At 41.5% G+C, this 17,775-nt stretch overlaps 1 protein-coding gene across 1 annotated transcript in view; it reads right to left on the reverse strand.

Moving 5' to 3' along the window:
- The window catches only part of LOC146862134 (thioredoxin-like), a 54,731-nt gene that overhangs the window by 9,715 nt on the left and 27,241 nt on the right, over window positions 1-17,775 (reverse strand). The window contains exons 2-3 of the mRNA XM_085641321.1: window positions 9,505-9,609; window positions 7,822-7,881 (exon numbers count right to left, since the gene is read on the reverse strand). Of these exons, the coding sequence (XP_085497447.1) occupies window positions 7,822-7,881; window positions 9,505-9,609 (165 nt within the window). The remainder of the gene's footprint in view (window positions 1-7,821; window positions 7,882-9,504; window positions 9,610-17,775) is intronic.

Consider the following 17,775-nt stretch of genomic DNA (forward strand, 5'->3'; position numbering starts at 1 on the left):
AGTAGACCACTTGTACTCTATTTGACAAAAAGGGTTTCAGCCACCATCAAGCTAGGTCCACAAGTCCTACCTCTTCCAATCTCTTGGGAAGAATATCATGGTCACCATATTAAAATGCAGCTGGCAGATCAAGCAAGATGATCACTCCTTTTTTCTCGCTGGTCGATACAGTTTCTAATAAATTCTGTGACTTCTAACAGTATTGCTGTGCTGAAACCAGAGCGAGCAAAATTTAGATTGAGAGGGGTGGAGAATTCCTTTATCTTAAATAAACCTGGTAATCTGAAAACCAGTTTTCCCAAACGTTTTCCAAGAGCTGTATGTAAGGAGATAGGTCTGTAATTGCTCATGCAGCATGGATCCGCATTAGCTTTTTGAGTAAATGCATCAATAACACCTTTTTCCACACCACCCTAAAGTTAATGTTGAATCCTGACCTAGGCATGGTAGGCATCTTGAGAGGGGAGAATATGGTCAGCCTCAAATGGCACCCTCAGACAGGATGCTTATCCTTTTTTTACAGCTGGAGAGAGGGGTGGATTACAGTGGAGCTACTAACTCTGCTGTCTTAACAATATGGATTTCACAAATGAGCATATATACTTGTGGATGGGTGACAGTGGTTTATGGGGATACTTTACACAAACTGGTTCTAAGTGACATCAAATAGACGAGAGTAATTTTAGAGCAGTCTATAAACTCATTCAGGGCCCAGGGGTGAAAAACATCCTCATAATTCACTTATTACCCATCTTTAATTTTATTTTATTTATAGACCCTGAAATAATCTGTCCCTGCTTTCACCTGCTATGTAGGGGCAAAGGAATAAGTCAGAGCCATGCATAACATGTCATCTGATCCCAGACACAAACAAAATAAATGGCATCCTACCACCCAACCTCCACCACCCTCTATGCCTTCCGTTCCCTTCCCCTCTCCAACAGAAGCTATGATCCCCAAGTTCTAGTGCACGCTTCTCTGACAGGCTCTAGAGAGACCCGCTTCAGCCCCTCAGAATTCATTTATGATGTAGCAACAGTGGTTGACAAATTTTGTCACCCACTGTTGCTATATCACAGTTGGTAATTCACACTAATGTCTCTCAATGAGAGTCATAAATAACATATATACAGGCATCAATGGGTAACAGTGAGCTACTGGGATGTTTTTCAACAAGAGTTGGAGTGACATCAAACAGAAAACAAGAGTGATGCTAGAGTTGTCTACAATGTCACTAAGAACCCCAAGGTGAAAAACATCTGTGTAATTTAATTAACCGTCTACAATTTTGTGTTATGTATTACATCCAAAATCATCAGCCAGGCTCATAACTGCTCGGTGGAGGCAAAGGAGTAATGGGGAACCATACATAACATGGTCTCTCCTCTCTGTTCTAAATGTGAAAACAATGCCTTACTTGCCAGCCATAACCAGCTCCTACCTGCTTTCTGACCCTGCAACTCAATACTCAGACAGGCTCTCAGAGAGCAGAGTCAGCCTGGTCTGGAATGCCTTTAAGACACTGCGACCCAGAATTTTATTATCAACTGTTGCTACATCATAGCAGTTACTTAGTGAGTTAGAATCTGGTAAAAATAATAGAGGCTTACTGTGGAAGCCATGTATAACAATGGGGTTGCTACTAGGAAATCTATTGCTGGAAACCCAACATACCGGCCATGGCATCCATCAGCTACAGAAGTCAAAATGTCAGATGCTAATAAATCCCTCAACCCAGTGTTGAATGGCATATCTGTTTTTATTTACATTTAGAGTTGATCAAAATGCAACAAGTTGGCTCCTTTAGTTTCCTCGACCAACTAATTAGGATGCGACTGAACACTGTTCGATCGCACTTCTATACTTTACAATGCGAGCATGCATTCTGTACGGAATGCATGCTCCCATTGTAAAATGTGAGGTGCAGTTCATCCCTGCACCCCGTGGCAGGCACCACACGGTACCTGCCACAAGGTTCAGGGATCAACAGGAGGCCGTGCACCCAAGGGGCCCCTGATGGGGGCACCCAAAGTCGAGTTCTGAAAGCCTCTCAGTAGTAAAGGCTGGCACAGAAAGGCTGTGTAAACCCAACATCTTAATCCCTCGGGCGGAAAGAGCAGCCCTTAGGATTACTGGCCGCATTTTGACTGGCAGACGGGCTTTCCGAGCCTGTCGGAAGCCAGTCGGAATGACCGGTCACATTCCTTTCTAACCAACTCCATTGTAATGGGTCAGTCGGAAATTAATCTGACCGACATATTACAATGCGGTCAGAGCCATTTCCAACCGCATCGTAATTAGGCCCTAAGTTTAACAACACGTTGCCAATGTTTCTTGGTGATATGTAAACAAAGGAAGAGCCGTGAAAAATTGGAAGTGTATGCATTGAACACCCCATAATAACCATTTTCTCAAAGCAAAAATACTTATTTGGTCTCTGCAATACATCTGTCTTTTCTGTGTGATCATTAGAGATTTTTTCCCCTTTTGCAGGATCCTATATTTTTTCTGGTGTTAGTCTTTTGTGCTATTTAATCTTGGTTGCCAACAGTAATGTGCCTGTGCTCCTACATTAAACATCGTTGAATTGGCATATTCCTATTTGATATATTTAACTTACCTATAGGTCACCTAGAAAATGGTCCCAGGCCTGCATGTTAGTCACCAGTGGGCTGCAGCACCTATTGTGCCATCTGTTACAGTGCAATGCAAAATATGGCATTATGACTACCATTGTAGCCTGACTTTGGCAGTTTAAACAATGCAAATATTTCCATCAAAATAAACCCTTTTGGCAAGCAGAAACTCACCTTATATATGCCTCTTCACCAACAAGGTAGGTCATGGAATTTAAAAGTATTACCTATAGACATTAAATGTTAACATGTCCTTTAACTAACTAGCACCCAAAAGCTATTTTTCACTGTGGCAGGCCTAGCTATCCTATGTAGAAACCCAGAGCACAAATCAAAAATCCTAATACAGTATCTCAGGAATGGGACTAGCTAGAAACAAACTATGTTTAAGTAGTTATTAAAAGTTCAATTAAATGGTGAAGGTAGAATTTTAGTAAATATTAAGGAAAAGTAACTTTTAGAAAGTTACCTTTTTCCACACGTAAAGTTCTTGGGAGCTAAATTTGCAATTGCTCTCCCACTTCTGCCAGCAAGTAATTAGCATTTCAATTGGCATGAAAAAGGTTTGAAGTGCCTCCCAGGAGCTACCAAGAGGATGACCTGAATGGTTAGAAATAACTCCTTTGAACATGATAAAATATGAAGGCTGGAGCTGTGAGCAAGCTTGTAGGCATTACAGTGTTAAATCCTGCGTAAATCTCAAATTGTGCTTGGGAGGTCTGCTGGGTTTACATATAACACTAGGGGAGCACTTGAAAGGAAGGAGGAATGAGATTCCAAAACAATTCTTGTATATTCCCTACCTGGTTTCTTGAAAACCCTGCAATGTTCTACCAGACTTCTGTCTCTGACTTTATTGTGGGTACTGTGACTGCCCCACACTGGATTTTTGTGTTAGACATGGGAAGATACTATGATTATAACAGTGTACTCCCCACACATCGCCAGCCCTCAGAGTCCAAGTTTAGTGTGGCTGAAGGCTTTCGCCATCTTGAAAATGTGCAATGTGGATAGGGTTGGCCCCAAGAACTTTTACCCCATTGGTTAGGGTGTGCTCCAGAGTCACCACCACCAACTAGTTCAGGTCAGGCATAAATGTGGCACTTCCAGGCACACATTTCAGAACACTACTGGACCTGTGTGAGCTCAGAAGAGGACTGAACCTGCTCTTTGTTGCCCTGGAAGACCCCTAAAGGACTGGCCCTGCTCTCCCTCTTGTACCAAGGACAAAAAAGGGTCATAATACTGAACTCCTGTTAAAGCTTCAGGGATGCAACAACCCCGCTGACCAATGGCAACTGGACCTGGACTGGGTCCTGTAGTTCAGCCTATGCCTGACTGACAACCTGTGAGTCTCTAAAGACCTCCTCTGAGCTCCTAGGGGGGTTTACATGTACTCCTGTGGTGGATTGGAACTTAAAAAACCTAAAGTCAGAAGGAAACTTCTTTGACCAGAATCAAGCTGATTGGTGTATCCAACCTGCACTCCATCATAGCCCCCTTCAAATTGTACCTTGGTTCCGGCATACTGTGACTACTGACTGTCATTGGCACGTTATGTTTCTTGGTGCTATTGCTACTTGAAATTTAAAAAATTGCTATGTCCATTTCCTCTAATTAGATATTTGTCATTTTGGTATCAAATTTTACTCTATTTTCCTACTTCAGATTAGGATTTATTGTTGTTTTGCATTTCAAAGTTATAACTGTTTTAGTACTGTACAAGCCCTTTACATATTGCCCCAAGTTAAGGAGGCCTACTCTGTGCCTTTGCCATCAGATAGTTCTGCTCCGTTTAATATGGCAACTTTGACGGTTCATCCTAAAAATGGTTGTGATTATTCCTTGAGGTGGGTAGTCACCCACCCCAAATAATAATCCAATTTCTTAAAGTCTCAAAAAGCACTCATTGCCACCATAGACGTCTATAGAAAGAAAGGAACTATTTTGTGGTTGTACTCCTTGTGAAAGAGCAGAAAACCATTACCAACAGTAAATTTGGTCAATAGATGAATTGGGCTCATCCACTGCCCCATGCTGTATGCCATAGTGGGCGATAAAAAAATATAAATGACAACAGACCAACAGAAGAAGAGGTCTGGTTGAAAACTTGTATACATATGCAGCAGGGGCTCCTGTATAAGGGCATAGGGGCTGTGCCCCCTTTCCTTTCATAGCATCTTGTAAACAAGGTTAAGTAAAAAAATACAATTCAAAGTAGCGATTCGCAAAGGTTATTTAAATAGGTAGTTTTGCGAGGCATGCCCCTCCGTGAGAATGTGCACGATTCAGCACTAGGAGGGCTTACCCTCGCACAGCCTGGGTATTTCCTCAAAGCGCCGTGACGTCACCTTAGTTTCTCCACCTTCTACTGGAGCGTCCGTTTAAAACAGCCTGGGGCATTTAGCCTTCAAGCCCGGGCTGTACGAGTTTGAATGCCACTCAATACCAGTTACCCCACCCTTCAATATCTTGCCACTGGGTGAGGTGGAGCCAGCAAGTTTCACAGACCACACCTCGCCCTGTGACGAGATGTGAAAGGGTGGGTTTAGGAAGCATGCGAAAGGCACCACAGACAAAGCTATTTCGTCAGTCTGTGATGTCAGTCAGGCTTGAGTTATTGAGTTTACTGCCAGTCCAGGACGTGCCCTTTCATAGTTAGCGCTGCATATTTGAGAATCCATCCAATCCTGCACTGCAAGCTGCCTGAACACCATAAATAACGTGGGCAAATAAATGTGGGAGCTGCATCACATAAGGAACGGAACGTTAAGCCAGACAGACAGTGTAAGAATCACAGCAAGCGGAGGAGAGTTTCACTTGTGAAGCAGGAAAGGCCCTGGAAACAATTTCATACAGGTAGGAGTGCGACTCACTGAGTAGAACACGTTTATCTGAGGTGAGAAATGTCCAAACCTGCATTCTGGAGGTCATTGTTTAGTACAGTTAATCAGGCTTGAAACAGGTTCCTTTTTCATCTTCATACCATGCCACACAAAAAGCGGTCAAGTTTGGAAATATTAATAAAGGTGTGGTATAAAGACTGGAACTGGGGAGCCTAGTTAGGGTCTTTGGATCAGCTTAATTAACATTCTGTGATTCTGGGCTAATCACTTAGTCACCCCTGCCTAAAAAAACACTAATGCAAATGTGCTTGTGTAACATAACTGGTGCTCATGTAAAGGGCCATAAAACCCCTTTGGGTCAAGCTCCTACTAAATAAAAGTTAAAAACTGTAAAAAAGAAATCCTGATGAGTGTGAGGTAATGGTAAGTTTTCATGTAAAATGACCGGATCAGCAGCTCCCTAAAAAAAAACTGCACAAATATGCTGGAGAAAAAAGTCAAAATCTATTCCTTTCTAACTGCTGTGCGATCTTCTCTGCAGCACAAATGGGGTCAGTACCAAGCTACTTAGTGTTACAACTACATATGGTTCTTTTATCTCCCTTGCAGATCAAATATTCTTAATGTTGTGGCAGTAGACATTACTAGATGTAATCTGCAGGGAGAATAAAACAAAGCAAAACCAAACGGGATGAAGGACGGAGTGTTGAACATTGCAAGCACTCACCCCCAGTCAACTGATCTGGGTGTACTCCATCATCATTCTTTAGCTCACTCCGTCACCCCAGTTCAGACATGGCCGTATGCAAATCAGTCTGACCCTGTGCCTCATGGGAACAGTCCAGCCCGAACTGCCAAGCCATGTCTTCCCTGGACCGGAAACAAGCATCCTGGTACCAGTTTCTGGCTAATCAGCCGTCATCAGCCAGGCTAGCTTGAATCCAATGGCAAAGTGAGCAAGGAACCCACGTCTGGACATACCCTGCCAACTTAAGGCGAACAAAGCAAAACCAAAGGGGATGATGGACGGAGTGTTGAACATTGCAAGCACTCACCCCCAGTAAACTGATCTGGGATTAATCCATCATCATTCTTTAGCTCACTCCACCACCCCAGGGAGAATAAAACAAGCACTAACAACACCACTTAGTGTAGCTTTTTATTAATGAAATTGCTGGTTAGTCAATGAGTGATGTTTGGTGTATGAGTGTGAATGGGTGAGTAATTGTGGGGGTTGACTGTGTGGATAGGTAAATGTGACGACTGGTTATATGAATTGGTTGAATGACCATTGGAAGCTTGATGCAGATGGGTGAATATGTGTGAGTAAGTGAATGATGTAAGGTGGGAGAAAGTGAAATAATTGTTGGATGTGGGTAGGTAGATAGGGGAATGATCTTAAGTGAGTAGTTGAGTGAGTAACTGGGTGGATGACTGTGAGAATGATAAGGTGGATAGACAAAAGCTTGTTAAAACACCATGACTTGACTGAAATTCAACCTACTGCCTTCAATAACCTATTTAAATAACTGAAAATATAACTGAGTGGGAATGGCAATGTGAATTAGGTGAATGAGTGGAAGGGTAGTTAGATGAGAATGTATGATTGAGTGAGTGAACGAGTGTGAGTGGGTGAACAGCAGAATGGGTGTGTGTAGTATATGGCTCAGAGGGGGAATGAGAGTGTATGGGTAGATGGATGAAAGGGAGTTGATGAGAAATTGTGATGAACATACGTTGGTAATACTGGTGAAGGTTTGAATGGAATCTGTCAGTCTCTGGCCTCTTGACTCTTAGCTGGGTCTGAAGGCTCATTGGACTCATTCATCCATTAAGCCTTCTGACATGGCTGATGATCTCCACTCAACCTTTCACCCTCTCCAAGTGGATAAAAGAAAACTATCGAGTTGTGTAAAAGTGTGTTCACCCTCTCTTCCCAAACACACTCTCCCTGAGCAAATCAGGCATCAGGTTGCTCACTATGCTAAATTACGTAGTGCAATCCTGTATATGGACTTCTGCCCTACCACTTTTTGCAGGCACCAGCCACCACTGTACATATCCAATACTTATTCCGAAATGGCGCTTTTCAAGTTCATATTGCCAGTTGCCTTAGGATTGACAAAACTAATTATATGTGGTTCAATGCCATAGAAATGAGACTATCTGCGCTGCAGTTTACAACTGACTCCGAACTGAGGAAGTACTCTATTGAAAGGAGTAAATATTAGAGGCAAAAATAGTTTAATGATTAAGCAACATGAGGTATATATCTTTGTATCACCGACTAATGGTCTGCAACAGCAATATAGTTAAAGATAACAGTAAAAATTACTTACTTCTCTTTCATCAACATCCACTTTCAGGAATATTACTCCTTTGTACTGTGCGCTGAGCTCCTGCAGAAATGTACAACATCTTGTAATGTAAACCACTTACTGCATTTGTACACATGACAAAAGACATGCACCAGTTGGATAGTTTTACACCAAAGATTATGGCATTTCGCTCTTTATTTCCTCTTTACTAAATACATTCCTGGATGGAGTCTGTGTTCAGCAGCAAATGGGTGTTTATAAGGATGTTAAACTTAAAATATAAAAAGGTGTAAGATCAGATGCTTCAAAACATATAAAGAATTTGTTTTAAAAATCAAGCATTGGCAAAGGCATCATTCAAGGCATTGGCTTGCAGCCTTTTGGCTTTGTCCATGCTTGTCTTGTCATGGTTTTTGGAAATTCTTATTGTTGGGAAGCTGCTAGATACTCGCAAATATATAATAATGATAAACACTAAGACATTGGCTATAAGCAAAATGTTTTTGGTCTCAAAAAGCACACATTTAGTTTAAGTCCATGGCAATGAAGGGAAGATTTGTGGACAGACGTTCGGTTCTTCTCTGAAAGCGTAGAGTACTATTAAGATAGACAATGAACTAAAGTGGGCTGACCCCCTGCCATGCTGTAGTGACTGGGATAAAGTACCCCCTGCCATATATTATAAAGATATTTCAAGTCACCGAGGACCATATAGAGTAACGAGGATGAAGGAGGAGTTACCTTAAAACATAATGGAAGAAGTTATTTGCAATAACCTTATGTACCACAGAGGGCACTTTATTCCTTATAATACTTGATCACACTATCACCAAGCTATGTATATACTTGATGACTAGCTCTCTCATATGAAAGAGAGGAGGTTTGCAAACATAAACAAACAATAAAAATAGAATCTCTGGTGCCAAATTAAATGCATCAAAAAAAGCTGTTAGATATCGGTTACAAAAATATATTAGAACCAGTTTAATACAAGTCACACAGTAGCTTGGAGCATACAGAAACATTCTACATTTTCTATAATTACCTGAGCAGTGCAAAAAATAAACATGTTGCCATAAATATCTCAGTTTTACTTGTCACTATACTGCTAGAAAAATAGAGCAAATGAAAGAAAAGGAACATTTTGTTTTGTTCTTTAAACAGCTCCTTTAATTATGCCCAGTGATCTGACCAGCCTTTACCCTCAAATGCTGGCTCTTGCAGCAGGCATTGTGACATCATGACTCAATTGTAATAAGTTATTACAGTTTAGTTCTGGTGTCATTTCTTTGTAATAAGTGGAATTAGAGACAGGTTTGTATACTGGGATTGCAGAATCCCATGTATCATGTATAGGTTTGTATAAATAAAAGGTCACGGCTAACACCAGACCTAAAAAGGAGTCAATTACATATACAAAAGACACTGTTAAGCGCATATAGTGCACTGGAAATGTACTTTGCTTTGCTGTCTGTAGTACAAATTCCATCTCGGTACATTTTTACCTCATTGATTTGTACCCATGTTTGCATGACCATGGTTTACTATCTACTTTATTCCGGGTTTTTTTAGCAGCAGCAGATCTTCAAGCTGTGAAAGATAATCCACTTAGTCAGTGCACTCAGATAGCTCTGAGTTATTAGCAGTTGAAATTAGAGACTGTTCCTTCAAAGATAGCTGCAAACACATTAAACAAATTCTTACCTCAAACTGAGGCGCAATTCTTCTACAGGGCCCACACCATGTTGCAGTGAAATCAACAATCACCAGATTAGAACCTGCATTTTTAAGCTCATCGTCAAACTCTTGCTGCAAAAGAAAAACAACAATTCTGAAAAAGGGAAAACAAACCTGGAAAAAACCCAAAATCCAAATATATATAGTTTATTACCAGAGACTAATTTTGCTGCATATGTTTATGGAATTATAGAGCGCGTAGCAGCCCGTAGGCTTCCCAGCGCTAGGAGAATATGACAACAGTGGGCTTAGTCAGACCGCCAGGTGGGGGTTTTAGGGAAAAAGCAGTGTTTGAAGTCTCTTCCTGAAAGCTAGTTCATCAGTCAACAGTCGTACATCTTTGGGCAGTGAGTTCCAGATTTTGGGAACCAGGTGCGTGAAAGATCTTCCTCCCCATCTTGTTCTTTTTATTCTGCCTTGATGCATGAGAAGATCTGCTGAGGATCTTAAGTTCCTGCTTGGGATATAGTGGGCAACCAGTTTTTTTTATTAAGGCAGGTCCTCTATTATTCATGGCGCTGTGGGCGATAAACACTACTTTAAAGGTGATCCTTGCCTGAACTGGGAGCCAGTGTAGAGTCTTCAGGGCTGCCCTGGCTGATTGCTTTCTAGGAATTTGGAGCAGGGTCCTTGCTGCGGCATTTTGGACTACCTGCAGACAAATCATGACATATTTTGGTGCGCCAAGATACAAAGAATTCCCGTACTCCAGCTGCGACATAATCAAAGCTTGGACCACCGTTCTGGGGGATTGTACAGGTAGGATAGGTAGTATTTTTCGGAGCATGTGGAGTAATCCAAAGCATTTGCCTGACAGTTTCTTTGCTTGGGTCTCCATACTTTTTCGTCTAGCCAAATTCCCAGGTTTTTAATGGCCATCTTGGGAGTTGGGGGTTCTCCCAACTGGGTTGGCCAGCTGATGATGTTCCTGGGTACGGTTTGGTTTCCCAGGAACATAACCTCCGTTTTATCCCCATTTAGTTTCAAGGAGCACTTACACATCCAGTAAGCATACTTACTGTCTTTCAACAAATTTACACAGAGGAGGTGCGGTGGGGGGCCCGACTTAGTCAGCCATTCTGGGACTGGTTTAGCTGTTCTGTGACAGAGTAGCTTCTGCTGTCATTACACCAAAGGTCTGGAAGCATTTAAAATCGGGCGGCGGACTAGTATGTTGGTGGATTGGGTACTCCGTTGCTGTTACCAAAATATATAACTGCCCCAAAGTCTGGAGCGTAGATGCTCCTATTCAATGCGAAGGTTCTGCTGCATTCACGTGCACTGTGCAAAGATCCCAGCCATAAGAACCTTAATTTTTAGGTCCAGCATTCAAGACCTCTTGTATATACTTTAGTATATACGGATTAGGTCGAGTTTGAGATCTCTTGTATTTACTTTAGTATATACTTATATGTGTATGTACTTTGTGGGCTCTGGAGATCAGCCCTAGAACTTGTCTGCTTCCGCTTGGAGGCTTATTTTCTGTTCAACTGCCTCTATTTAACTGTCTTGATAGAAAACATCCAGTAGAGGTCAGTAAACTACCAGAATTGCTTTCTGCTGAGGAACTTTATTTTTTAAATTTTTTTCTGGCAATTGCCTCTATTTAACTTTCTTGATAGAAAACAATCAGCAGAGGTCAGTAAAATACCAGAATCACTTTAGCATTCTCTAGATTCCAGTCCATTGAAATGGTCTACCATGAGCACCCGTAGACAATAATATATTTTTCAAATCTTGTATTTTCAGTGATATGACCACCAAACGCCCTGATTTTATATTAAAAACAGAGCCTTGGACTATACCATTTCCCGCTGAAAGGCAATATTTCTCCCCATGTGTTCCCATACCTGGTTTATATTACAGCCATCTCCGTTTAATTAAGTAAACCTTTATCGTGCATTTGAAACTTCTGTTAAATGTAACTTTTTGTGGTACAGACGACGTAGTTTAGTTTGTGATATTAAGGCTGTACATCTTTTACATTACTACTATTTGAAAATATTATACAATGTGCTTAAGTTCAGGGTATTTTTTAATATGTAGGGGTAGGTCTTTGTGTCAAAAGTCGTACACATTCTTTTATGAATTACTCGAGTTGTAGCTTGGCGAGATACTTGAGAATTGCTGAAACTAGTATCTTATTAAGTTTAGATAGAACCGAAGTATTATATGTCTCTGACCTGTATTTTGCTTACAGCCCTGGCACTTTATATTTGACAAATTAAGCATTTTAGGCTTTTATTTGGGACTTATATAACTGCAGGGTATTGAAGCATGGAACTTGCAGCTTGTTTGATTTTGCATAAGCAGGTCTGGTTTGGGGGTTCTCTCTTCAGCTGAATTTACACTTATTGTGTTTGTCTCCATTAAGGTGAGACATTTTTTAATTGGAGATAATTCATTCAAGAGAAGGAGTATTTAGAGTATCGTTTTGTATCGCGTTTTTGATGTGTTTCCGGGCATTTTTAAAAGTTTGCTTTTAGCCCTGGCACTTCATGTTTTACAAATTAAACACTGGGTGTAGGCCTTTATTTGAGACTTACGGGCCTGCAGAGTGCTGCAAAGTTAAACGTTGTAGTTGCTGCTTGTTTCATTTTTGATAGGCAAGTTTGTTCATTTAATAGCAAATAGTTTGCAGAAAATGTATTTAAGGGAAAGAGTGTTTAGAGTGTAGTTTCTCATCACGTTTTTGACGTGCTTTTGGGCATTTTTTACGTTTTGCTCTTAGCCCCAGCACTTCATGTTTTACAAATTAAGCACTGGATGAAGGCCTTTATTTGGGACTTATGTGGCTGCAGAGTAAAACGTGGCAGTTGCTGCTTGTTTGATTTTTAATATGCAAGTCTGGTTATTTAATTGCAAATAGTTTGAAGACAATTCATTCAAGGGAATAAGTAATTAGAGTCTACTTTGTCATTGCGTTGTTGACGTGTTTTTGGCCATTTTTAAAGGTTTGCTTTTAGCCCCAGCACATTATGTTTCACAATTTAAGCAGTGGGTGTAGGCTTTTATTTAGGACCTATATAGCTGCAGAGCGCTAGAGCTTGGAACCTGCTGCTTGTTTGTTCTTTAATAGGCAAGCCCGGTTTGGTGCTTTTCTCTTAATCTGCATTTACACTTATTGTGTTTGTATCAAAGGTTGCATGCTTTTCCGGAAGCATCTAGGCAGATAGAGCTAGAGAAAGTCTAATGTGACCAAATAGGCACGTTTTGTGGTTGTTGCTATAGAAGTAATTTTTTTATTTAATTGCAAATAGTTTGAAGACAATTCATTCAAGGGAATAAGTAATTAGAGTCTACTTTGACATAGAGTTTTTAAAGTGCTTTTTTAAAACTTTTGCATTTAGCCCCGGCACTTCATGTTTTACAAATTAAGCACCGGCTGTGTAGGCCTTTATTTGGGAACTGTGGAACTGCAGATCGCTGGAGAGTAAAACGTGGTAGTTGCTGTTTATTTGATTTTTCATAAGAAAGTCTGCTTATTTAATTGCAAATAGCTTGAAGACAATGTATTTAAAGGAAGGAATACATTGAGTGTAGTTTCTCTTCACGTTTATTGACGTGTTTTTGGGCACTTTTAGAGTTTTGATTTTAGCCTCGGCACTTCAGGTTTTACAAATTAAGCACTGGATGTAGGCCTTTATTTGGGACTTATGTGGCTGCAGAGTGCTGGAGAGCAGTGCTTAATTTGTAAAACATGAAGTGCCGGGGCTAAAAGCAAAGCAGAAACTGCCACGTTCTACTCTGCAGCCACATAAGTCCCAAATAAAGGCCTACATCCATTGGGGGGTCACAAATATTATTTGCAGAAATATTACTGAACTGCTACTGTGGTGCATTATTGAAAACACTCGTCACTATCCCTGAACTTTACATGTAAACACAGTCGTGGCCAAAGAGGGCATGAAAGAGCTGATGTTGAATCATAAATTCAAAGTAGTTTAGAACAAGGGTCCCTAAAATACATTAGGATCTGGGCCCTCAAAATACTTAAGATGCCCCTGAGGGTGCCCCTCAGACATGCAGAGGGCCTGAGAGGAGCGTGGCTGCTCCTGAAAAGTACATTCCCTTGCACCACTTTGGGCACCTACTGTCATTCCAGTTTTGTCTCGAGACAAAAGGGGCGTTTAGCCTATCCCAGAACAGCATTTGTTCACTGAGGTACGGCTAGCCCTCGAACATGGACACGGTAAGAGAACACTGGTGGTATTAACTGCACCCTTGGGATCTCGTAATTTCCCCCCATTGCCATCCACACAGCATAGTTATTGCTATACACATCTTCTGGCCCACCTTCATGACTTAATGAATACATTTGTATTTCTAAGGGCCAGTCCTACGACCAGTGTCTAGTCCATATAAAATTCATGCACTAAACCATTTCACAAGGCAGCAGAAGTTAGGCTTGTCCTCATCCCCAGTTACTCATAAATAACCTCCCTCCTCGCGGTCAGAAAGCCCCATCCTTATGAACTTGCTGAGTGGTTCTTAGGTTCCTCCCATGTTTAGCACTGTCCAATCTCAGCCCTCTGGCATAGAGGACTATCTGGTTGACATCTTGTAGAGTTCATATTGCGTTTCATACCCAGCTATGTGGGTCAAAGTGTATTTCCAGATGGGCAGCATGCTACAATTTGGAGGGGAAGTGGTTGGCGACAATGTTGTAGTATTTTTTTCTTTTTTTTGGTGTCGTGAGTATCCAGAGAGGTGCTCTTATCTTGTCTTGAGTGTGCAGCACATAAATAATAGTGCGGTGCAGTAGGAATGAGAGATACGCACCACAAAATGTAACAGTAAGAGTTGGCAGTCATAATTTACTCTGCAGGTCCAGTGTTCTGTTTCATGGCTTCTATTATGCTACCGCCAACACTTCTGCAACGCGCTCAGCTTCCCTCATCACTCTGGTGTCCCATCAGGCAACGGAGATATGTCTTTCAGGCAGCCCTGACTTTCCCAGATGACCGTGATGTTGCCTCCATCTCTTCTCAGACATGAGTCAACCTAGCTCTCACTATCTGATAAAATGCTAGTAGCGGTCAGTACATGGGCAGGCAACGGGGGGGGGGGGGTCCTCTTTTATGCCCCTACATAGGTTAGGGTTGTAGTCTCCACAGGAGACTGCAAAAGGTCTACAACACCCACGGTCCACTACCTCATCCCTTGGTAACATTGCCAAGACCCAGTTGACAGCTGATAGCCATGAGAGATCCTCTTGTGCTTGGTAAAAGGATTCCTTGGTTAAGGATCAGGCAGTGGCAGGAATACCTCCGGCTGCAATGCAGTCCTTTCAATACAGCGATTTTACTGGCAGGGTATTCTGGCCGGTAAAATTGGGTCCAAGGTTCGGACACTCTGGAAATCTGGGTGCAGGATACCAACCCACTTAACTGTGTAGTGTGAAATTCCACATTGGACTTCCGCTCAGTGCCATTTTTCATATTGGCCTATGCATGCAGTTTACCACAATTGTGAGGCTTTTTGTGCTAAAATGTATCTATCCCACGTGCACGCTATAGGACATTCCTGTTTGGATATGTGTTTTAGATCCTATGCATGAACAAGTAAAATAAAATAACCTTAAACATTACTTTGGCCATCTTGAAATAATTCGCAGCAATGATTAATTTTACATGAGAGAAAAAATAAATCAAGTTGAGGTTACGCCCTTGTTGGTCTTTGAGTTATTTTTTCAAATTTGTAGAAGATTTTCCAGAAAGGGTCAATGATTAGGCCGTGCCTTAGAGTGTAGCAGAAGGGAGTGGGTCAGTGTTGGAGGCAAGAAAATAACTTATTTACAGCAAAGTAAATAAATGAGATCTGGGGGTCAGGGCGACCTGACATTTAGCTCTCATCTTCAGTTCGTGGCTGGTTAAGCAACTCCCAAGCCTGAAAGGCGTGGCCTTTTGAAAACTGGTTGAGCCAGAAAACTCAGTTTGAGGATGAGCCAGTGGTATTTGGGGAGGAGGAAGGCAGGGTGTGTTTTGCAGACCTTACAAGCAGAGTTAATATTTCAAGTAACTGCACGTTTTCGAAAAATACTAGGGTGTTAGCGTTGCTCTTTTAATTTTGAAACGCTGTTCGTAGAAATGCAAAGTGCGCCAGGTAAGCCTCAAATGAAGCTGCAGCCGCCAGCAAATAAACCTTTTATGAATGATAACTCGTTTAGAATTAAAGGCCAATTAGAGGAATTATTACCACATACATTTGAGGATGAGCAAGTGGAGGTAGTACCTGCTGGAAATGGACTTGCTCATCCTATTCATACTGGTGCTTGGTGTGTATATGATTGGCCGATTCAAGTTAGCTGCTTGTCCCTTGTAGAGGGGTAAGACATATACTAAGGCATGTATCTCAAAAGCTCCTCTGTGGACCTGCAGCACTAGTTGTTCATTCCACGGAGGTAGCTCATCTATTGTGCCACAGGTTTGCCCTGGTGGGACCTGTGTGCACAGGTTACTGTTACTCGGCTTACATTAAAAAAGTTAAGTGTCAGGGTTCTGCATGCCTCTTGCTATATTGGAATTCTCCCTGGGAACAGGGTGCAGTGTTGGGAAGAGGCAGGGCGTGTGCGTTACATACATGGGCCATGAATGACACCGGATAGTGCGTTCGGTATAGCAAACACAAGGAGATGATGGACGGAGCGCTGAAACTTTTCAGACACTCACCCCTAGTCACAGATCTGGGTTTAATCCATCACCATTCTTTAGCCCACTCTGCCACCCCAGTTCAGACACAGCTATATGCAAATCAGTCTTGACCCTGTGCCTCATGGGAATAGTCCAGACTGAACTGCCTAGCCAGGTCTTCCCTGAACCGGAAACAAGCATCCTGGGACGGGTTTCGGGCTAACAGCCTTCATCAGCCAGGCTAGCTTGAATCCAGTGGCAAAGTGAGCAAGGGACCCACGTCTGGGCAAAGTTTCAGCGCTCCGTTTCAGTGCTCCGTCCATCATCTCCTTTGGTTTGCTTTGTTCGCCCTAAGTTGGCAGGGTATGCCCAGACGTGCTGATTTGTTTGCCAAACACAAAAGTAAATTGTGTAAAACTAAATGCAAAGAATTCTGAAATACCACATATCCCTGTACTCAACCTTTAGTACATTTATTTTAATTGTAAGGCATTCATGGGTGTTTTAATGGTAGAGAATTATTAAAATACATTTACAGTTTAAGCCAAAAATATGATCAAAATTTACAAAGAAATCACATATAATCTCAAAGAACAAACACATTCTTTTGTCATTTCTTGCCTATCCCAACGACAACTTTTGAAAATAATGGTGTTTAGCAATATCCTTCGAAAAGTCAATCATCCACCTCGAGGTAGCAGGGGCAATAAACAAGTAGCTTCTTTTTGTGCCAAGTTACACCCTTCCCCAGCATGAAAGATTTTAAAATTTCATTTTCTGATGGCACCTCCGAAAGAATAGATGGTCGAGGTGTTTCGGCCTTTCTTGAATTGCAGACCTCATCAGAACCAGCGGTTGACAAGTGATCAAATACTTGGCAAACACCTAACAACTTCTTGCCTTTATTACAAATGTTCAGGACTTGTTTTTGAAAATGGAGATGCACTCACAATCCTTTCCTGTGTGGTGCTAGCCCAATCACAAGAGCAGATTCAACTTAATGCATCAGATCGATTAAGTTGAAGGTACGTGGCGAGACATGTTGGGCTGTGGAGAACAATCCATATTCTCTTATCACTCGTGGGAAACCGCAAAACATCCTTCCTGATATTGCGGCCGCGCTGTTAGTCTACTGCAATGTCGGGAAGGAGTGATAAGAGAATATGGATTGTTCTCCACGGCCCAACAGGTCACACAAATCGCCTTTACCCTAATCATTCTGATGCCTTAATTTGACTCTGCTCTTTAGAAAGTAAAAGAGGGTTGGAAACTATATTGTATGCATAAAAATATCAGTAGGGGCATTGGCCATGTGTAGGTAGAGGCCAGACATACTATAGAACCTATATATATCTACTATATTTATATTCAAGAGTACACAGGAAGCGCATATCTGGTCCCATAAGTCCAGCTAATATACTCCAATGTGAAACACAATAGTCTATTGTGCAATTTAGTTTAAAACTGAAATCTTTATATTCTTTATTCAAATTTTAAGGTTGCATAGATACAGGGGCCATGTTTTACTTAGATGTATAAGACCAGATTTAAAAACAAAATGGTGAAACTAATCTCACAGATTTCCTCCTACATTTTGGAGTAGATT

Source organism: Triturus cristatus, chromosome 2_2, assembly GCF_964204655.1.
Source record: "Triturus cristatus chromosome 2_2, aTriCri1.1, whole genome shotgun sequence".
In the NCBI taxonomy this organism is placed as follows: Eukaryota; Metazoa; Chordata; class Amphibia; order Caudata; family Salamandridae; genus Triturus; species Triturus cristatus.